The sequence below is a fragment of the Panthera leo genome, chromosome A2 (assembly GCF_018350215.1).
Source record: "Panthera leo isolate Ple1 chromosome A2, P.leo_Ple1_pat1.1, whole genome shotgun sequence".
Lineage (NCBI taxonomy): Eukaryota > Metazoa > Chordata > Mammalia > Carnivora > Felidae > Panthera > Panthera leo.
In genome coordinates, this window is record NC_056680.1 from 122,936,502 (window position 1) to 122,960,336 (window position 23,835).

General features: G+C 35.1%; 1 protein-coding gene and 1 pseudogene across 6 annotated transcripts in view; one reads left to right on the plus strand and one right to left on the minus strand.

Annotated features, from left to right (window-relative positions):
* The window catches only part of BBS9 (Bardet-Biedl syndrome 9), a 434,296-nt gene that overhangs the window by 229,036 nt on the left and 181,425 nt on the right, over positions 1–23,835 (plus strand). For all 6 annotated transcript variants that reach the window (XM_042921827.1, XM_042921788.1, XM_042921820.1 and 3 more), the window contains one exon: positions 3,599–3,751. In XM_042921827.1, the coding sequence (XP_042777761.1) occupies positions 3,599–3,751 (153 nt within the window). The remainder of the gene's footprint in view (positions 1–3,598; positions 3,752–23,835) is intronic.
* On the minus strand, positions 16,981–17,330 carry LOC122213630 (annotated as a pseudogene).

Below are 23,835 nucleotides of genomic sequence, written 5' to 3' on the forward strand. Positions count from 1 at the left end.
GTGTATCTGTTCCTGCCCTCTTGCCCATTTTGTGATCACTTGCAGACCTTAACAGAGTGCCTGCCCAGAGCTAAGCATGTGGTCTGGCTTCAGAACAAGCAGATTTAATTTTCCCACATGGAGACTTAACCTTTGACCCCAATAACCCAGTGTTAAAACTATTTGAGCTTATCGGCAGCCATTTGGCTAACTAATTCTAGCAGGCCATAAATGAGGTGTGATTATAAAGTAAAGTGATTTTTCCTTTTCCTTTTAACAAGCACACCAGAATTTCTGCATCTGAATGAGGGTTAACCACATAAACTATTCTTCAGTATCTGGCACAATGGGCACTTAGCAAATGCTGAATGATTAAATGTTTAAACAAATGAGATCTGACAGTGACTTTGTAGCCAGAATATTTTTGCATTTCTTCTTTGGAAGTACCTTCAGAGCCTGCATTAGATTGTTTTGAGTATAATGATGGTATAAAATCTTCATCCTTTGAAGACTGATTTGATATTTGGAAATAGCCAAGAGTCATGTCTTGTGAATGAATTAGATAATGAAATTGTTTTAAAAATCTCATGTGTTAAAAAAAAATTCACCAGGTTCAAATACTTATGTGCCCATAAATAGGCTCTGTAGGTGATTACAAAGAGGGGATTTCAAAAGTATTTTGAGCATTATTTATGGAAGCATTGGTTCTCTAGAGTAACTACTTTTTAAGTAATCAATAGGTTTTTGCACTTCAGTTTATAAACTATGATGTGTGACTGTGTGTGTGATAGAGAGAAAGAATATGTCATGTAACTTGTCAGTCACATGAATATTCATTCTACTTAATGTTCAGTCCCTCAGACATTCTAAGAACACTGACTTTAACCTATAAAGACTTCTTTTAGTATAGTGTGAAAATGCAGGGTAGATTTTAGTGCATAGAATCCAATTACAAATAACATTTGTTATTATCAAATAAATTGAGCTTACTTGGGTTCTCTTTCACCTATGCTGATAATATTTTATAGGACAGTGTGCTTTTGACCAAATCACGGCACCAAAACTGACCGTTTGGGGAATATATTTAGGTATTGTAAGGATTGAGATCCTTTGCAGTCCTCTAGGATTTATTTTATTTTATTTATTTATTAAAGATATATTTTAAAAATTCTTGCTTTACTGTGCAAAACTGGGATCTAGTGGTTTATGGAAGGGTCTACGAAAAGACCATATTAATTACATATTTGTAGTATTTAAAACAGAAAATATTAGATTCTGAATGGCTATAAGTTTGACACAGTTTTGCCCCTTCTTTGCTGTCTAGTAAGCCCCTGGAGATGCCACATCAGGGGCATTTCCTTTCTGGGGAGGGATTTAGGGAACATGATGAACTACAGGCACTTCCATTTGTTATACAGTTTAAAAGGAGCATCGTTATACTTCTTTCTCTCTGGCCCTGCTCTCTGCTTTTTTAAAAAAATACATGATTTTAATCTTTGAATCAAGATAGTTTTTGGAATCCAAGTGTCCCTTAGTGTAAGCTCCATGAAGGCAGGAATTTTTTGTCTGTGTTATTCATTGCTATAATTTCTAGCACCTAGAACAGTGCTTGGCCTTGGGATCAATAATATTTGTTAATTCTGACATATGAAAACAATTCAATCACTGATGTTTGGTTATACATCCAGTGGAATGATAACTTGGCTGATGTGTCAGTATTGAAATTTCATGTCTTTTATAATTTTTTTCTTGTGTTTCATGAATGTAATGAATAAAATATAGCTGGAAATTATACAATTAAAAGAGTGAATTATTGATAATTAAGCTAATCCTCTTTTTAAAAAATTCAGTTATTTAAAAAATTATCATTTAACTTTTGGTAATGAAAAGTTTTTTTCCCTTCAAGAGAATATTCTGTGATTTAGTTAGTTACTTAGTGCTTCTGAAATTGCAATCAAAAGACATTAATAAAATTTCAGGCTTTTTTTTTTTTAAATCACGTGTCTGGAGAATACATACACTTGCAAGGGAAGTTGGATATGAGAAATGTATACTGTAAAAGCATGATTTCTGAACACTTTGAAAATGCTGTTTATTTCAGGACTAGTTTTTGACTGTTTTGTAAAGTGGAATTAGCAGTTCACATAATATGATTTCATGGAGTGTTTCTTCTACCCTATGACCCTGATTAGCTTTCTTTTATTTTAATAATATTAAACTCAGGGGTTATAAGAAGAGTCATAGTAAAAAGAGTCTATTTCTGATTCTCCTCCTCCTGCTACTCAGTCTCTTTGGAAGAAACTTTTGGTGTTCAGTTTCTTGTTTATCTTTTTAGACCTATTCTATGCAGTCTCAACTATGTTAATGTACAGATTTCTTTTTTAAAAATTCATGAATGGTAACAAATTATAATACTATTCTGTATTTTTTTGCTTTGTTTCAGTCACTGTATCTTTGTATAACATTGCATATCAGTACTTAGTAGTCCTGCAAAGTAGTCTTTATTATTTAACCTGTCCCCCTATTGATGAGTATTTTGATTATTATTAATATCTTACTATAATACTGTAATAAATAATTCTATAATGAATATACTTGTATGTACATTATGTTTTGCAAGTATACCCCTAGGATAAATTCCTAGAAATGGACTTGGTAGATCAAAGGTATATGTCTGAGAGCTATATGTATTAGCTTTTCTATAAATTTTGCCCTTTTTTTTCTCCTATTGGCTTGATACTCTTTTTCTTACTGTTTTGTATTGGATTTTGGTCTTTTTCTCATTGATTCTTAGATGCTCTCTAGCTATTATGGGCTTGACTTTTTGTCTGTGTGGTTATTGCTATTATTTTTACAGTTTGCTCTCTGTCTTGTCACTTATGTTTCTTTTTTTAACTATATAGAATTACTTTTTTCTTTTTTAGTTACAAATATATCAGAGGTATGAGTATGTGTGTGTCTGGCTTTTGGCTTTTTTTGTGTTTTTAATTTTTTTAAGTTTATTTATTTATTTTGAGAGAGAGATATAAAGCAGAGGAGGGGCAGAGAGAGAGGGACTGAGAGAGAATCCCAAGCAGGCTCTACACTATCAGCACAGAGCCTGATGCAGGACTCAAACCCACGAACCGTGAGATCATTACCTAAACCTTAGCCGACTGAGCCACCCAGGTGCCCCTGGCTTTTGGCTTTTGACTTAGAGGGGTCTCTTTCATGCCAAGATTATTGAAAAATTCTAATTTTTCTAGTTCTTTTATTGTGTCTAAACTTATTCCAACTGATTTTACTGTAAGGACTAGAAGAGAAATTCTTATTCTTTTTTCTCATGTATTCAATCAGTTATTACAAGACATTTATTAAATAATCTGTATTTTCCCCAGTGATACTGGGTTATCTTTACTGAGTTTCCACTTGACCTGTCCTACTCTGTTGTCTGTGTATGATCTATGTATCTATCTATTCATGTACCAAATATTATAGTTTTAATTCTCTTAACTCTGTAATATGTTTAAATTTCTGTTATTACTGTCTTTCAAACTTTAATTGCTATTGCCTGTATTCTTGCTTTAAAAATGTTTTCTTGTACACATGTAACCTGAATTTAAGAAATTCTTTATTGTAGTTGCGGATAAATGGTGAGAAATTAGAAGAACTGTTATCTGAAAGAGCTGTACAATTTCGGGCCATTCAACGCCGACTATTAACAAGGTTCAAAGATAAAACACCTGCCCCCCTCCAACACCTGGACACCTTGCTAGATGGAACTTACAAGCAGGTAAGTGTGATATCAATTACAGTTTTTCACTACTGGATATAATTTTTTCTTTCACCCTAGAGTCATGTACTAGAATAGCAATATAAGGTATTTCTTCTCTATGTACTATGGAGCAACAGAACACAAACTTTAAAATCAGAAAACCCTAGGTTTAAAGTCAACCTTTGGGACTTTCAAACTATGTAATCTTGAGTAAGTTACATAAGATCCATCATTTTCCACATTTTACTTTCCAGACTTACGAAGATTTTTGATCGCTTATGTGAAGCAGCCAGCACAATGCCAGGTGCATAGTATGTGCTTGGTAGATAGCAGCTGTTATGCTCAGTGTTATTGTTAGACAATTCTTGGTGCATTTCATGATTATCACCATAGTTCATTAATTGTCCTACTGGCTTACACTTCCAGTATTATGTCAGTTGATGTTTTGAAATGGCATTCTTAAACAGCTCTTTGTTCTAGTTCAGAAAGATCTTTTGCTTCTTCTTTCTGATTCTTTTTTTCCATCTGATTTACCTTTTGCATGGCTAGGGTGATCTGACTCTCATTCTTATAGTATTATGTCACCAATAGCTGTTCAAAATTATCATCTCTGGGTTAAAGTCATAATTTAAAAAATTTTAATTTTACGGGTAAGACCTCTGCCAGTTCCACTATAACAAATTCAGCTTTGAATGACTAAAATACCTTCTTATGTTTCTATACAATATCACTAATGTGTTTCAAAATCAGTGTTGGTAGTATGAATATTCTGTTGATATTTTAATTGAATTTTTTATTGAGATAGTTATATATTTAATTGCTGTTTAACAAAAAATACAGATAGGTCTCATGTATCCTTTACCCACTTTCCTGAAGTGGTAATATTTTACAAACCTACAGTATAATATCACAATCAGGATATTGGCATTTCTAAAATCCATGGATTTTATTCAGAATTCCATAATTTTACTTGTACTAGTTTGTGGGGGGAGGTGTGTTTTAAGTTCTATACAGTTTTATCACAGGTTCATGTATCCACCACCAAATTCAAGATATTGAACAGCTCCATCACCACAAAATTCTCTCATGTTGCCCTTTACTACCATCTCCTCATTGCCTTCTACTATATTCTGTTTTTTAAAATTTTATTAAATATAATTTATTGTCAAATTGGTTTCCATACAACACCTAGTGCTCATCCTAACAGGTGCCCTCCTCAGTACCCATCACCCCCCCCCCCCCCCCCACCCTCCATCAACCCTCAGTTTATTCTCAGTTTTTAGGAGTCTCTTATGTTTTGGCTCCCTCCCTCTCTAACCTTTTTTTTTTTTTTCCTTCCACTCCCCCATAGACTTCTGTCAAGTTTCTCAGGATCCACATAAGAGTGAACACATATGGTATCTGTCTTTCTCTGTATGACTTATTTCACTTAGCATAACACTCTCCAGTTCCATCTATGTTGGTACAAAAGGCCAGATTTCATTCTTTCTCATTGCCACGTAGTATTCCATTGTGTATATAAACCACAATTTCTTTATCCATTCATCAGTTGAAGGACATTTGGGCTCTTTCCATAATTTGGCTGTTGTTGAGAGTGCTGCTATAAACATTGGGGTACATGTGCCCCTATGCATCAGCACTCCTGTATCCCTTACCATATTCTGTTGACCTTGAAAGGACAAATCAGATATTTTTTTCAGTTAGAGGAAAGAATAGCTTACTACTATTGATAAAATAGTTTTTTTTTTGAAATGTTCATGGTTATGTGAAAATTAGAAGCAATTTGAGGGGAGAGTCAGTAGTAGCAGTAGGGTATTAGAACACTGGGCTTTGAGTGCAAAGATTCCAGTTCTGTGGCTTTTGGCAGTTTCCTGACCCTTTCAGATCTTCACTTTCTTTCCATGAAGTGGAGTAAATACCATGTTGTTACAAAGAGTCTTTTTGGTAATACACGTGGAAATGCTTGGTAAATTGTTCTATAAATCTTGCCGGCCAGGCCAGTTTCCTTTGTGCTGGAGCCATTCTGTGACTCCTGAGTGAGTAGGCACTAATGCTGCTCTTTCTGTTCCACACTTCTTTTCTTCCTTAAGTATGCTTTTCATTTTGGTTTGTTTTTCATTTTCTTTCTTTTTTTCCTCCTCTTCCTTCGTGTCTCTTTGGTGACTTAATCTGTCTCATTCTTAGGCCATACCTGCTGTGCTTGGGGCTAAAGATAAACTGCCTCTTGTCTTTAATGATACTGATTTTGTGGACACAATGGTAGAGGGGTGTTTAAAGGAATTTGATGAGGATGCTTGATTTAATACTTTCCCTGTTTTCTATATAGCGAGACTTCCTTTGTCTTTTGTATGTTTAAAGTGCTGGGCTTTTTTCGTTTTGTTTTGTTTGTTGTTGTTGTTATTTGTTTTTGCTTAGTCTTAAGGTTGGGTTTTTTTTCCATGATTTGTAATATTGTAGACAAAATGATCAAAACCATGGGTTTTTGCTTGAATCTATAGTTTTAATTCATTTTAGATTAGATTAATTCATTTAATTATTTTTAGATTAAAAAAGAGAATGAACAAGCTTTTGAAAGATGAATACTATAAGGAATTTGACTTAGTTTTAATGTAACTTACTACTCAATTTTATTATATATTCACATTAAATTATAGTGAGAAGTTGATTGTTCTCTATTTTAACTCCCTTCAGTTAACTTTTAATCATGTAGTTAATACATGAGTATAATTTCCTGAAGAGAAGGATAAGATAATACATAGTTCTAAATTCTTTATCATGGCCCTTTATCATCTTCTCAAAAATGTAATCACTTTTATGTTTTTGTGTCTTTCTAGACCTTTCTTTTTTTTACATTCAGAAATGAAGTACTGTTTTGTGAGGCTAAAATAATCCATAAATAACATCATGCTGTATGTATACTTCTTTTTTCTCTTTTTCTTTTAACAGTATGTATTAGAACTCTTTCCATATTGATGTATAGATCTACTTCTCTATGTGTTATGTAGTATGTAGATATTCTGTAGTAGGGACAAACTACAGTTTATTAAAGAAGAGATCTTAATAGTAGTTTTTTTTTTTAACATTTTTTATTTTATTTTTGAGACCGGGAGAGACAGAGCATGAATAGGGGAGGGGCAGAGAGAGAGGGAGACACAGAATCTGAAACAGGCTCCAGGCTCTGAGCTGTCAGCACAGAGCCCGACGCGGAGCTTGAACTCACGGACCGCGAGATCATGACTTGAGCCGAAGTCGGACGCCTAACCGACTGAGCCACCCAGGCGCCCCTCTTAATAGTAGTTTTAATGTTGAGCCTAACAGTGAGAAAAAGTCCGTTTTAGACAAGTCTACTGTGACCAAACAGGGATATAACATAATTCACTATCACATACCTTCCGTACCTAGTGTGGATTTTTCTTATCTTTATACTTTGCCTGGATAGGGGGCATGATTTAATTGGCAGATTAGCCAAACCCATGAAATAATGAGCCATGTTAGAATGTGATCTTACTTTCCATAGCATGACTGTCAGTAGATTTTTAGAGAGTTTTCCTGGAGTGCCTGGGTGGTTCAGTCAGTTGAACATCCAACTTCAGCTCAGGTCATGATCACTCAGTTGGTGAGTTCAAGCCCTACATCAGGCTCGCTGCTGTCATCCTGTCAGCACAGAGCTTGCTTTGGATCCTCTGCCCCTCCCCTGCTTGCAGTCTCTCTCTCTCTGAAAATAAATAAATAAAAATAAATTAAAAAGAAATTTTCCTAATACGGCAGTTTAAAATTAGATCTGTTGCCTATATAGAATCCTAGTTTTCTCATGTGCAGGGAGCATTTAATTTTTTTGTTAGTCCTTTTGTGGATCTTAGTGCCACTTTAGTTTGATCTGGGTCAGTAAGAGAAGCACTCTGAGCCGTCCAGTTAAAGATTTACATTTTATTCCATTTGTCATCATGTATTTGGAAGATGCTGTATTGTCAGCATTTAATGAATGGTGATCACTGGCTCATGTGAAAATAGAAGCAGAAGCCAGTGTCCTCCTAAAACTAGTGTGTAAACTCTCTGAAGGCAGGAACTATTTTTTTTTTTTTTTGCATTATTCATACCACTATATTTTTAGGATGATACATTTCTTGCCACTTTATAGATGCTTGATAAATATTTGCTCTGTGAAGGAATTCTTTATTGACACTAAGATAATTGCCGAAACTGTGTTTTTGATAAGGGAAGCACTACAAAGAACAGACTGGTAGATAATTCTTTGAGTTCAGGCTCATGAATCATTGGGATGGTTTATTCTAAAATCCCCAAAAGTCACTAAAGGAAACTCTCTTCTGTCTTCCTAAATAATTTAGTTGGAAGATTCAGGTAAACTGTCCCAACTTAGAAGGTTTTATAGCTGTAAATTCCTGACTGAGAAAATATTTTCTCCTCTTCCTCCTCCTCCTCCTCCTCCTCCTCCTCCTCCTCCTCCTCCTCCTCTCCTCCTCCTCCTCCTCTCCTCCTCCTCCTCCTTCTTCTTCTTCCTCTTCTTCCTTCTCCTCCTCCTCCTCTTCTTCTTCTTCTTCTTCTTCTTCTTCTTCTTCTTCCTCCTCCTCCTCCTCCTCCTCCTCCTCCTCCTCCTCCTCCTCCTCCTCCTCCTCCTCCTCCTCCTCTTCTTCTTCTTCTTCTTCTTCTTCTTCTTCTTCTTCTTCTTCTTCTTCTTTGTGAGTATGTGTGTGCCAAAGTAAATTTGAAAGAATTATCATTGAACTATCTCTGTGCAGGTACGACATTGTTGAGATTGAATCCTATCATATTCTAAGTGGCATAAGAATTAATTGGGCCTTTAAGTATTAATGTAGGTCCAGAAACATGAGAAGTTTGATTCTCTTCATGTCCTGTTTATATAATTGTTGAGTTCTTCCTCTTGGAAGGCATTTTTTTTCACATCCTTTGAGCAGCTAGGATAGGATATAGAAACATAGAACTAGAGGAAGTTTGGGGGTCTTATGGGTACTAGGTGGTCTAGGAACTGCTGTAGTTTCTAATAAAATTCTTAGGACAAACTGAAAGTGAAGACCGAGGTCCTTCAATGATTGAGTATTGAGTTGGCTGTAATATGAGTTAGTTTGTATAGTATATCCATTTATGTAAACAGTTTATCAGTTACAAAAGTAGGTAAGGCCAGGGCACACAGTATAAGATCTGTACCTTTGGTGTTTAGCAGAAAGTCCAGGTACCACTAGCTTGCACAGTGAGCCTGTGAAGTAGGCCTCTGATCTTTAACCTGAGGTTTAGGTGACTTATTATGGTCCACAAGAGTCTATAAGAGAAAGCCACTGCTTCTAAGGGTGCAGGAAGACATCCAGAATTGTTTCCTTTAAATACATGCTGATAAATGCTCTAGGGTTTCAAGTGGCATATCTGATGTATCCTTGTGAAATGATTAAGAACTCTATGTCTAGAATTAGCTTGTTTTATGTTTCAGTTTTGTCTCTGTGACTCTAGGTCAATTACTTGAACAGACAAAGAGGAAACAAAACCATTCCTAAGCCTCAGTTTTCCCACCTGTAGAATTCTGGCTCTTTCATGGGGTTGTTATGAGGACTGAAATGTGTAAACATATAAATTGCTTAGAGTAGTGCATGGTACAGAATAAGCTGTTAACAAATGTTAACTACAACTCTAGGGAACTGTTCTTCATTTTTATTTTTCTAATAAGTTATGCCATCTCAAAAATGGCACTATTCATTTTTCAGACAAAAGAGGTTATAATAATACCTCGTCTTTCTGAAACTCTGCTATCTGGCAACTTCATAAATCTAGACCTGAGGTAGGAATCAGGAAGATCCTGTGTCCTCAGGGGCATCCTCACACTTCTTTAGGTGTTGTTTGGTTCCAGAGAGGATACGAAAAGGGAAGGGGCATCAGGATCATGAAGCCAAGTAGCTGTCTTTCCTGAATGCCTGGTTTCACCTGATGTATTCCTAGAAGTAAAATAAAAAAAATATTTCACACACACACACACACACACCTGCACGTGTACTTACACTTATGTATTGCTTTGTAGAAATGTTGTATCAAATTATAGTTCCACAAGCAGTATATGAAAATGTCTGTTTTCTAGGTATTATTGTTTGATTTTTATCATTTTTAACTGAAAAGAGAATTTGATTATTGTTTATCTTTCTTTGCTAACTAGTGAGGTTGAATATTTTTAAAACGTTAATTGGCCACTTGTATTTGTTTTCTAGTGATTTACATATGTAAGTTTTCTGTTCAATAGTCTATCAGGTAGTTCAGCTTTTTCTATGTTATTTTGTGTATATTAGAAGTGGCAATCTTTTATCATACTTTTGTCATGCATAAAAAATACATGTATATGGGTTGTAATCTCTCCACATATAAGAAAAGTTTTACCAATTTGTCATTTGTCTTTTATTTTCATTTATAATGTTTTTTTGACATATAAAATTTAAGAAGTATTTACATAGTAAAATTTATTCATCTTTTTCCTTTAGGTTTCTATGCCTAGCAAAGCCTTTCCCATGCCAAGACTACATGAATATCAACATATAATTTATTGTAGCATTTTTATGCTATCAATCTTTATATATACTTGTAAAATCCATCTGGAATTTATTATACAATTTAGTGGGAATCTAATCTCCCTGCCAAAAATGGTAAGCGAGTTGTCTCAGCCCGTTTATTACATAATCCATTCTTCCCCTGCTGAGCTAAAGTACTACCTGTATCATTTATTGATTTTGCTGTATAGCAAACCACCCTAAACCTTAGTGACTTAAAACAACAGTAATTCATTGTTGTTCATTTGGGCAGTTCTGTTGATCTGCCCTATGCTTGATTGTTCTTGACTGGGCTCAGTCATGTGTCCATCAGATGGTGGCTCAGCTGGAGACTGGATGGTCCGGGATGTACTTACTCACACATTTGGCAGTTCGCTCACAGTTTGATGGGATCATTGTGCCACATGTCTCTTCTGGCCTAGCAGGCTGTCCTGGGTTTATTCACATTGTGGCTACAGGTCCCAGTGTACAAGCACTCTTCAAGTCTGTGCCTGTGCCATGCCTCTAATTCCCTATAGGTTTTGTCCAACCCAGATCAAAGAGGTAAGGAAGTAGACTCTCCCTCCTTACTGGATGAGTAGAGAATTGTGGGAATTTTTATAATCTATCCTACTTTTTTTCTTTCTAACATATACTAAATTAGCAAAATGTTTTTGAAGACAGTTATTTTTCTTTCCATAACCCTTGGACTTAGGTTTTCTATACTTTTGACTTCCAAATCTAAATTTTTATTGTCATTATGGTATTATTTATTCATAATCAATTTTGGTCTATGAACTCTAAAGATAATGTATAATTAATTAGGTTGTCAAGAGTTGTTAAAAGCAAACAGAGCATCTGTGTTGTTTATAGGTTTGGGAGACTGCCTGAATACTTGCCTATATGCTTAGTTATGGTCCGTTGTTTGGGGGTGGAATCCACCTGTCCAGGGTGGGTTTTGTGGGCATGCAGCCTGCACAGTCACACACGACCCTTGTTTGGTTTAAAGCTCTGTGGTCACCATCTTGAAATTAATTCTTAATGCTTTTTGAAAAAGAGACCCTCTATTTTCCTTTTGCTTTGGGCCCCTCAAGTAATGTATATGGTCCTGGCCCTATTAGAATACTAATTTCTGATGAGTAGAGTAAGACAACTGGGAGTTCAAATATAGAACAGAGTTCAAAGAGAAAACAGCTTTATGACCACTACTCCAAAGCCAACTGTAAGTTTCCCTGAAGTTGAAGAAAAAAGAATACAGCTCAAGGGTTTCTTTCTGGGAAAGGCATCTTGGTTAACTGATGATGAATGATAAGGCTTTTCTGAGTATCATTTGGCAATTAGTTGTCTCTGGGCATGTTGTGAGTACCAACCTCTTTTTAGACTTCTAGCAGTTACTGGCTCCAAGATGTGCCATCAATGAGTTTTGGTGCACAAAGGGGTCGGCCAAACCCCTTTTCTCCTCTTTTCAACTGGAAGTCATTTCCTTATCTTGTATTTTTGATTGGATAGGAACCCCACAACCTGCATCTCCACATTAACATTTTACTCTTACCTTTCCTACATAGTATCTACCTTCCATCATATTGCACTCCATTGAGGGCATCTACCTGGCATTCTTTCTTGAGGTCAGCCTATGGCTGAAGCAAGGAGAGGAGACTGGGGCTGTCACTCTGAGAAGAGCATCTTGTGATCCTTACATCCTCCAGTGAGTGAGGACTTTCCAGTTGCCCACTAAAATTTCAATAATTTATTCTAGAATTTGGAAAAAAAAGTCTTGCTTTTTGAAAAAGATGTCTCTTTTTCTTCTGGCTCTAACGGTACAATGTTGAAAGAAAGTAACCATGCCATGAATCTCTTTTTGTGAGCTGTTAGAAATAGATTTCCTCATTTGTACAATCAGAATACTGCCTGTCAATCTGAATATATTTTTGGAGGACCTAAGAAAAGAAGTAAGGGAGGGAAGGGGAATTCATGTTTACTGAGAATCTGTTGAGACTGAGGTAAATTTCATTTATTACTTCATTTAATGATCACAGTCATATTGTGAAGGTGGCATTATTGTTTCCAAGAAGGGATCCCAAGTTATGGATAAAGAGCTTGAGACTCCAAGCAGGATTAAGCAACTTGCTCAGTGTTACACAGATATTAAGCCATCTATGCCAAAGTCCATGCTCTAGTATGTCATGTGACATGTTTAATCATTTCCATGTGGTACGTAGACATCCTAGATTTTTTTTTGCAAAACCACAGTGAGATCGAAGAAAAAGGAGATTCATGCAAATTATTTGCACATATTCATATTATATATCAGTGTATATTCACGATCATCCAATATCCATTGGGTATACACCTATCAGAAAGGGAGCAAAGTCTTCTGGATAGTTCCCCAAAGTATGTATTGCATTTGAAACTTCAGTATCAGAGGAAGAGGTAGCTTTGTTAATTTATTAACTTATACTGAAATTAGATTTCTTTGCTATCAAATTCTAATGATTATTGCCTTTTGCAGAAAACCTTTGGAAAATAAGTTCTCTTTCATGTTATAAAAATTTCATGTACATTTGTTAGTCAAAGCAGGACTGATTGGTTGAATTGAAATCGAGGAGATTTAGACTTGCCCTACAGTTTGGCTTGTGTTTTGTTGCTTTTATGTGTACTGGTTTTCTCCCCCTCCCACTTGAACACTAACCCTCTGTTGTAGCAGAGGAAAAATGTTTACTAATCTAAAAGTTTGTGTCAGATGACATATGTGTGATGTAATGACTGATAGTCATTAGTGTTCTAGAAAGGCACTTGGCTGATTTTTCTCTTCTGCAAAACAGAGGTTGTATTAGGCATAATTTTAAACAGAGATCCTGTGGTTTGGAGTTTGCTATTTGTTACTTTTTCTGTACTTAAGACTTCCTTCCACTTTGTTTATTTGTATGGTATTGATGTTAAAAATCATTTTAAGTCACGCAGAAGTCTAAGATTTTTTTGGTCCATGACTTTTTAAATGAGTGTGATTTTGGCTGATAACACAAAGGAGTATGTGATAAAACGTTCAGGCTTAGTTTCCTCCTTGCCACTGGCAAGTAAAAACAATACACTGATAGATTGAGAAGGAGGTATCAGGGATATGGTGATGTTGCTGCATTTGTTTTTTTTTTTCTAACTACTTAAGAGCTGAGAAGAAGTTCGTTCTCTTATGAAGGAGATAGAGTAAACAAGTGAGAAAGGGACACAGAAATTTATAGCCATATGTTTGGGGGTAAATGGAAGTGGTAAGTTAAAAAATGGACTTTGTATGTTTTTACCCCATAATGCTACTGTTGGCTATTTACCTAAGAAAATAGTTCACGAAGGAAAAAAATATATCCTACAGGTTGGTCATTTGTACCATTAATCACTATAAACCAGCTTTTCGTGGCTAGAAAATTATTGGGTTTATTTTAGTGCTACCATTTGATATGATCTCATTTCATATCATTATTTCATTTCATTATTTAAAAAACTAGAATAATAGAAACATTTCAAATAATTGAAAAAAGCAGATTAGTATGTAGTAACCTTCAAATAATGAAATAGATGTATCTATAGTAGGTGAGTGTGCAAAGATTTAGAAGGAATGCAAAATATTGAAAATGATGTGCATTTGTTTTAGATGATTTTAAATTCTTAAGCAATTTTCCTTAATATTATGATGACAATTTGATAAGCATGAAAATAATTTTTCACAATATGTGAATGTTCTTAATACTATTGAACTATATACCTAAAAAAGGATGATACATTTTATGTACATTCTTTGTATTTTACCACAATTTTTAAAAATAATAGCTTTTTAAAAAATTAGATGTGATCACAAACTCCTGGTCTTCAACGGTATTTTTCTGAAGGAAATATTTTCTCTCTCCCCTATATACCCTATACACTTATTTCCCTATTCTCTGAATGCTTAGAACTTTGGATTATTGTTCCATACATGAGTTAGTTTATTTCTATTCAGTCAAAAGGGAGCAATTAGATAACTGAATGGTATGCTTGAATGAATATATGAGTAAGGATGAGGAGTGTCTTATTCTGACTCTGCCCTCACTAGCCCCTCAGTGAAAGTAGCGAAGTGTACAAAGCTCTTCTAAAACTATGTAAATTTTTCTTAATCTAGGTCAGAGTGCAATCTAGAATGTAATCTTCGAAGTGTGTTTGTTATAAGTTTATCACTGATGTATTCAGTATATGTGTGTGGCTGTAAGATCTACTCCTACAAAAATGTAATTCAAGTCACCAATACAAGCCATGTATGTAATTTTAAGTTTTCTTGTAGCCACATTTAAAAAAGTCCGATGAAACAAGTGAAATTAATCTTTTTTAAAAAATTTAAAAAAAGTATTTATTTTTGAGAGAGAGAGAGAGAGAGAGAGAGAGAGAGAGAGAAGATCAGAGAGAAGGGGAGACACAGAATCCAAAGCAGGCTCCAATCTCTGAGCTGTCAGCACAGAGCCCGAAGCTGGGCTCAAACTCACGAACTCATGACCTGAGCTAAAGTCGACACTTAACCGACTGAGCCCCCCAGGTGCCCCTACAAGTGAAATTAATCTTGATAATGTGTTTTATTTAACCCTATATATCTAAAATATTATTTCAACATGTAGTCAAACCAAATTATTGAGATATTTTGTATTTTTTTCATAGTAAATCTTCAGTGCACGATTTATTTGGAGCACATTTCAAGCTCTGAATAGCCATATGTGGTCAGTGGCTACCTTAGGAGACATTACAATTCTAGCTAGTTAATTGTCAACTCATTATTTTATGTTGTTTCTTATAATGTCTCTTTTGTTATGTTTTCTCTTTCATTTAATCCTTTTAAATTCTAGTTCATGATAAGACTATTATTAATGCAATTGTTTTCACTCACTAGATGTGAATATCAGTAGTGGGAAGTACTCTTAGATGGTTAGGGGACTATCGGGAACATTTGTTCACATAAACCATGCCTTCAGGCATTGTTGAAAAAAAAAGCATCAAATTTTGTGTGCAGAGACTTGGGTCCTAGTTTCAGCTCTTTCTGGTTCTTTGATTTGGGGCCGGCCACTTGGCTCCTCCCCTTTCATCTTTCGATCCCTGAGAACCTGTCTGAGCAGCATCCAGCATGGTGCTTATCTTCTAGTAAAATTTTTAATAAATATTTATTGCATTTGCATAATGGTTAGGGCATCAGTTCAGAATTTTGGAAACAAATGGGCCTTCACAGTCGTTCAGTGCCAGCCTAGGGTGTGTTTTGGCCAGTCAGCATTTGTTTGGTGGACGCTAATGATAGTGATCTAAGTAACACAACTTTTTGAAACTGAATTAGTTTTCAAACAAGATATATAGGTGCAGAGTAGTATTATGACATTGGATTTATGCTTCCCTGGATTTACGTATATAACACTAATTGACATTAATGGGGGTTGTACATAAATCAAGGGGAAAACAGACCTATTAGTATATGAAAACATTCTACTTTTAATATCCATCTGGTATGCTTTACTTCCCTGGGGGATATGTGTTTTTTATAAACCGAGTGCATACTCCTTTATCTGCGTGTTCTTTAATCAGCATTTGCGCTTTCTGCTTGCTAGTGTTAGTTTGAATACCTACTTAGACTGCAAATTCAATATTAATATTTTATTTTGGCAAATTTTTCAGATTCAGAAAGTTGATCACCTGTCTGATATATAATAGTCTGAACCAACAGTAATCAGGGGTACTTTTGCTAAAATTTCTATTTGTTGTTTGATCTTAAAAAAAAATTAGTCCTTTGGGATACACTCAGAAACAAGATATTTCTAATATTACAATAAAACTATTAATGAACCCACTACAAGGAAATGAAATCTTATCTTTTTGTGTCAGTGATGAGAGAGGAATATATAACTGGCCTCTAATTATCTGTAATTTTATGAGTTTTCTTTCATTTATGTTATCTATCTTCCTGTTGCATCCCATCTAGCACAATTATTCCTTTTGTATTAGTTTTCTGTAAATGGAGTTCTGAATGGTTTGAATTGTGAATTAACAATAATCATCATCCTCACATCCCTCCTCTTTACTTTCCTTCTCTTCCCCCACTTTCTTTCTTTTTTTCAGTAAAGGAAAAAAAGCCAGAGAGATTATTTTTTATTACTTAACAAAAGGAAAAGATATATGGTCTTTATAGGATTATCTATGAACAGTTAAGTAGTTATATCAGTACTGATATGTCTTTCCCTGTATATTAATATACAGAAGGCTAATAGTGCCCTCAGGGTTGTTTGAAAGTACCAAAAGTAACCAAAGATAAATTGAGGTGATATATATTTAAAAAGATATTTAAATTTTTTTAAAGTTTATTTACTTATTTTGAGAGAGAGAGAGAAAGAGAGAGGGAACAAGAGTGGGAGGGGCAGAGAGAAGGAAGGAGAGACAGAATCCCAAGCAGGCTATGCACCATCAGCGCAGAGCCCGATGTGGGGCTTGGACTCATGAACCTTGAGATCATGACCTGAGCCCAGATCGAATCAGAGGCTTAACCGACTGTGCCATCCAGGCGCCCCTAAAAAGATACTTTTGTGAGACTTAACTGTATATTCAGGAACAAGGCAGTATTAGGTAAAAGTGATTTAATTTAAAGAAATGAATTTTCAACATTGGACTTTATGTTTTCAAGTTCCAAAAAGGCCTTTAAATACAGAGGGGAGGGGTTCAGTTCTTCTTGGCTGCTGCTTTTTTCATGGCTGCCAGGATGTTGCTCAGCTCCTCTCCCTTCCTCTGGGTACTGTTGTGTGTCCCTGCCCTTTTCTTGAGGAACTTGAGGGTGAGCTTGACCTTAGAGACCTTGAGCAGCTCTGTGGCTCGGACACTAAGTCCTATGGGGCGAAGCTGCACACCTCTCTGATCATGTCCTGCATGTACTTGATGTGCTTGGTGAGGTGCCCATGGTGGTGGCTGTGCCTCAGCTTGTTCTTGTTCTTGGTCACCTTGTGGCCCTTTTTGAGGCCCATGGTGTTAGGGTAGCACAGAGCAATGGCTGCTGCTCCTCTGTGGCTTCCTTGGCAGAAGGAACATTAGACTTTAAATGGATTCAAATATATTGTCACTGTACCTGGGAATCATTAGTAGAATGTTGTACAGTAAAATCAGCAGATATTTATCTTCACTATTTTCCCTGATGGACCACCCTATATTGTTATTATTTTTAAGTTTCCTTTTATATGATATCTAAATCTCTTATAGCAAGATATTAGATTCAGGGAAATCCAACCACCCCTCCCATCCAAATACTGATTCTCTGCCTCCTTCTGCCCCTATGTATTATTGGCTTCTATCCAGCACTTAATATGCTTGGTCAGTTGATTCCCCAGTTAGAATGATGGCCTCAGAGGCCATTCTTAGAGATGTTTTTTTTTCCCATGAAAGTGATAACTTTTCATGGGCCATCTCCCTCTGTCTTTTATCCCACCTTTGTGATTCAAGGTAAAGGTATGTAAGAGAATCAGCTCTTGCTAGTGAGGCCATGGACTCAAGAAAGCTATAGGTCCTGTTCTTTATGATCTAATGTATCAACTTCTTATCTGACACATTACATAAAATGAATCTTCCAAATGTAATTATCTGTATTTTTTATTTTGTTTTTGTCCTATCCCATTCTGAGACCTTCAGAGTATCTCCTTTGTCTATCTGGTTGAGACTTCTCACTCTGGCATTCAAAGATCTCTGAAGAGTTGAAACCAGGTCCTTCTAATCTTAACTTCCACTTCTGAAAAATATTCATGCCAGTCAAGTTAACCTATTTTCTTAACAAAAACACAACACTTTATTGGTGTATAATTTGCATACTGCAGAATTCACCCATTGGAAATGTACCATATAATGAATTTTAATGTGTTTATAGAGTTGGGCAAACATTGCTCCAGTCTAGTTTTAGAACATTGCCATTATCCCCCAAAGCTCCCCTGTTCCCACTTACACTTAATCCCCTCATCTACCCCTAACACCAAGAAACTACTAATCTAATTTTTGTCTTTTTACATTGGCCTTTTCTGGATATTTAATATAATTAGAATCATACAATAAGTAGTCTTTTGGATCTGAGTTCTTTTACCTAACATTAAATACTGTTGAGGTTCATCCATGTTGTAGAACATGTCAGGAGTTTGTTCCTTTTTATTGCTGAATAATATTTCATTGTGTGGATACACCACATTTGTTTTTATCAGTTAGTAGATATGTGGATTGTTTTCAGTTTTGACCAATAAATGAATAATGCCGCTATGAACATTTATTGCACATCTTTATGTGGACATATGTTTTATTTTCTCTTGGTAGCTTACTGGGAGTAGAACTGCAGGGTCATATGGTAAATTTATGCTTAACTTCTTATGACATACTTTTTCCTCAGTGTTGTATCATTTTATATTCCCATCAGCAGTGTATGAGGGTTCCTTCCTCTTCTTTGAGATTGGTCCTTCACTTGATCCTTTTGAACTACCACTAGTTTTTGGAAAAATAACTTATTTGTCATTTATCCTGGGAGTTACATGTTTGATCTCTCCCTCTCTCTGTTCCTTTCCTATAGCCTATAAACATGCTGAAGTTTATCCTGATACAGACCTGCTTCCTGCAACTTTTCTTTGTGTTTCTCTTCTAGATGTAACCCATTTTTTCTTTTCTCCCTTTGCACACTTGTCTCATCAGAACCTGTCTACTTTTTATTTTCTCTATTCTCTCATCTTCCACTTTATTTATCTGTCTGCTTTTTTAAATTTTGTTGAAAAACCCATTACTCAAAGTTACTCAAAGATTACTCAAAGTTCATCCATGTTGTTGCAAATGGCAGAATTTCCTTCTTTTTTTATGGCTGAATAATACTACATTGTATATACATATACCACATTTTCTTTATCCATTCTTCTGTTCACAGACATTTAGATTATTTCCACATCTTGGCTATTGTGAATAATGCTGCAATGAATATAGGAATGCAGGTATCTCTTTGAAATCATGATTTAAATTCTTTTGGGTACTTAAAAGTAGGATTACTGGATCATATTGTAGTTTTATTTTAAATCTTTTGAGGAACTTCCATGCTGTTTTCCATAATGACTGTACCATTTACATCTGACCAAAGTGCACAAGTGTTTCGATTTCTCTACACCTTTTGGTCCTACTTTTAAGTATCCAAAAGAATTTAAACCATGATTTCAAAGAGATACCTGCGCCCTTTCTGTTTTGGTAATGGCACTCCTAATAGGTATTATTATCAGATTGTAGGAGTTCCTTATATATTTTGGATATTAACCCCTTGCATATATATATATATTTTTTTTTTTTTTTCCCTTCCATTCCGTAGGTTGCCTTTTCACTCTGTTGATTATTTCCTTTGCTGTGAAGAAGCTTTTTCATTTGATGTAGTCCCACTTGTCTATTTTTGCTTTTGTTATCTATGCTATTGGTGTTATATCCAGGAAATCATTGCCAAGGTCAATATTACGATAGGGAATACATTGACTCTGTAGATTACTTTGGGTAGTATGGACATTTTAACAATATTAAGCCTTCTAATCCATGAACATGGGATGTCTTTCCAATTCTTTGTCTTTAATTATCCATCTACTTTTAATGTGGTTTTTGCCTCTACTACTGTCACCTCTGACCTGCTGATTTGTTAAATATTTTTTTTGGTTATAATATTACATGGTCTTTCTACCATGTTTAGCTTTGTTGTCCAATCTTACTTTTTTGAAAACATTCCTGGCTGCCTTAAATGTATAGCCATTCATATAACTCTTTCTTCTTTGCCCTCCTCATTGGCTACCCTTCCTTTTCCTACCTTTAAATGTTGATGTGCCATCTGACCTGCTGCTCTTTTCTCTTCACATGCTCTGTCCAGATGATTTCCATATGATTCATGTGTTCCCTTATGAGACATGTTAGTGTTTACTCATGTTTAAAGTCCTATGTTAGACATTGTGAGGGGAGAGGTGATAAAAATTAACCAAGATAGTCTCTACCTATTCTCATAATCAATTACTATATTTCAACTAGATTATCCCATCTCATCATATAAAAAATGCTCATAACTCATTTAATTGATTGCACATACCACTGATGGGTCATGAGTCATTGTTTGGGAAGCCTTGAGGATAGAGTAGAAAACAGGTCTGAGGACTGAGCCTGGTGGTCTTCCAACATTTAAAGCCCATTAAGTATTGCTCATCCCTCCAGTGAATGGTCTAGACAAAATACTATTTAAAATTCTTTTGTTGGGGCACCTGGGTGGCTCAGTTGGTTGGGCGTCCAACTTCAGCTCAGGTCATGATCACACGGCTTGTGAGTTCGAGCCCCACATTGGGCTCTGTGCTGACAGCTCATAGCCTGGAGCCTGCTTCAGATTCTGGTTTCTGTGTCTCCCTCTTTCCGCCCCTCCCCTGCTCACACTCTGTCTCTCAAAAATGAATGAACATTAAAAAAAAAATTTAAATTCTTTTGTCTACCTTAAAAAATACATATAATCTGACTTCTTTCTTTCTGTTTGATTTTGGGATGCTATTTTCTGTTTTTTTCTTTTCCTGATTTGTAATATCTACACTCATTCCTAATTTGCTGGTTCTAGAGGTTTAGCAAACAGGTTACCAAAGTTTTTTTGGTATATATATTAATAAAAGTGAGTGCTAAGCAGAGGCCTAAACTTCTTGTTAGTGCTTTATGTGAATTTGTTGTAGGACATGGGCTTTTAGACATGGACTCTATTTTGGGAGGTCAGGCATATTTTTCTCTTACTCTGTCTACTATCCCCTCATACTTTTTAAAAAAATATTTTATTTGTTGTAAGTTTTCTCTACACCCAACGTGAGTCTCAAACTTACAACGTTGAGATCGAGTCACACGCTGTACTGACTGAGCCAGCCAGGTGCCCCCTGCCTCCATAATTCTTATTATTGTTTTCGATGGATGACATTACTAGAGAATTGAGATCTAGATAGCTAACATTTTACTGAATGTACACACCTTCACACACATCTGTATACATACACACATTCTTTTAGCTTGTTGCAAAGTTTTCACACAGAAAATAAACTGAAAGCAATTTCAGTGATACTTTGCTACTATCATAATGACATTTTTTGCTGGTTCTGAATAAATAAATATTGCTTGCTCTAAAATTCTAGTCAGAAAAAATTTTATGCTGTGTTTAACAACATAGCATTAATATAAAATTTGATACTTGATTTAGTTGACATGGGATGAAATAAGTTATAACAACCTAGAGCCACATGTATATATTCTATACTAACCAAGTTGCCCACTCTTGAGAATTTCTTCTTCCATTTATGAATAATTCCTACTGATTGACAATGAATTGAATCTTTTCTCCTTCAAGCCACTATTATTTTGGAAATTTCCTTTGAAATAAGAGAGCCGGGTACATAAATAATCTGGCTCAGAATATCCGAATTGCTTTTAAGCTTCAGGCAAGCTAAAGGCAATATTTGATGATGAAGCTGTTTTTATTTGTACTTTCTGAGTAGAGTGAAGGCATATAGAGAGTGCCTTTGACATTTATACCATTTAGGTAGTTCAAAACATCACATATTTAAAAGAAGACTTGTGTTGGCACATTTTTAATTTAGAAAAGAAGATAAAATTATATAGGAGGTTAAATTTGGGTTGTGCACATGTGGAAGTGAACCACAGAAGAATTAAAAAAAATTTTTTTTTGCCATATATACCTCTGGTATAATGCAGGCCCTATGTATACATAAGGGAATAATTAAATACAGAAATGGAACCTACTTGTTAGCCAGAAAGTATGCCTGGAACATGTGGATAAGCTTGGATATTTGTCTAATGTTAATTGGAATATTGGTTTTCGGTTGAAGATGCCAAATCTTCAGAAAAGTAATTGGATTTAGCTTCCTATTTAGCAAACTACTTCAAATCCCTGAAGTATCCCACATCCGAAACTAATTTTTCTTGATTGTATCAAGCTTAGTCATGAACAGAACAAGGGTTGACATAGTTTTTTAATATTTAAAATATTTCTTGACAAGGTTTCAACACTGTTGCTTGTCCACAAACCTTGTTAGGTTCGCTAACAACAGATGAAATCTTAAATTGTATGGAATCAGTTTTACAACTTTGCAAAACGGTATTCTTGAAATAGTCCATTATATTCTTTTTTCCTATACATTTAAATTTAAACTCAGATTTTGATCAGATTTCAGGAAACAACACAAAATGGTATCTTTCTTATTACTTTTCATATAAACTTATATGTGTGCTTAATATAACTGCATTAGATTCAGCCTAGGAAATGTATTTTGTGGTGATTCTTAAGTCTTGAAAGTGTTATTCAGACTACAAGTGTTTAATGTGGTGTGTCAGAATATTTGAAAATAGTTAAAAAACTTCAGATAGAATAGGATATTTGATCATTGAAATTCAGGAATTAAAAGATTCAATTTAGGAGGTTACTCTATAAAATTTTTATTGAGCAACTAGTATGTATGGGTTTCTTTGTAATTGGAAGATGTATGTAAAGATGTTTATGATAATGGCTGATAACCTCAAGGAACATGACTCTTTTATAGCAATGATAATTATAAAGATAGATACTATCTTTTAGTCTAGTCTTTGCATTGAGGATGATGAATATTTGAAAAGATAACAATGGTGCTTAAGTGAAATATGGGCAGATATACAATGTATATTATATATATAATACGTATGAAGTATATAATTTTTAATTAAGATGTATTATCATTGAAAATCACTTTAATTGATATTAAGAATAATGAATAAGAGCTATAATAATTCAACAATAGATTATTTTAATGAATTTTTGTACTAGGACCCATCTTGTTAGAAAAAATTTATAGCCATGCTTCATTTGTCTTCCAGGACCTCAAACTTATTTAGCAGATAAGTGCTATACATGTCAGTTGAAGTGGATTTCCAGGATAAAAGTAACTACCAGACCTAATGTTGTTCACTTGTGCCCCATTGCCTAGCACAGAGCCTGGTGTGGTGCATAGTAGGTGCTCAATATATTGTTTCTTGAACTCGAGGGTCCTGCCCCAGGGTTAGCTGGCATTTCTTCTGGGAGCTTCTGAAGCATGCATTATGTCTCTGGCAAAAACTTTCTCTGGGAACAGGATATTATTTTGCTAATGAGATACGCACTTTACAACTTGTCTATTTAGACCTGTGTTTATCATTCCCACTCCTGGAGTTGAGTGGTCATTGCAGGTACTGTGGGCAATGCTCCTAATCCTCCTTTGCTATGATTGTGTTTTAACTATTGAGATGTTTCAGGACTCTGTTTTGTCACTGTGGAATTTTTATGATCTCTTTGTACTTAAAAAGCAATTATCATCTTGGAACAAAAATGGGCTGTATCATCATTTCTGGTGTTAAGTTACAAGTGTTTGAAAGGTTTATGGTGTATATCATTTGAGGTAAATTATTTTTTATATTCTAGTTTGGTTGTACAGTTCTTTTTTAAAAGTGTTTTTCATGAACCTGAATCATTGGTTCCGATGAAGTACTTCATCTTTT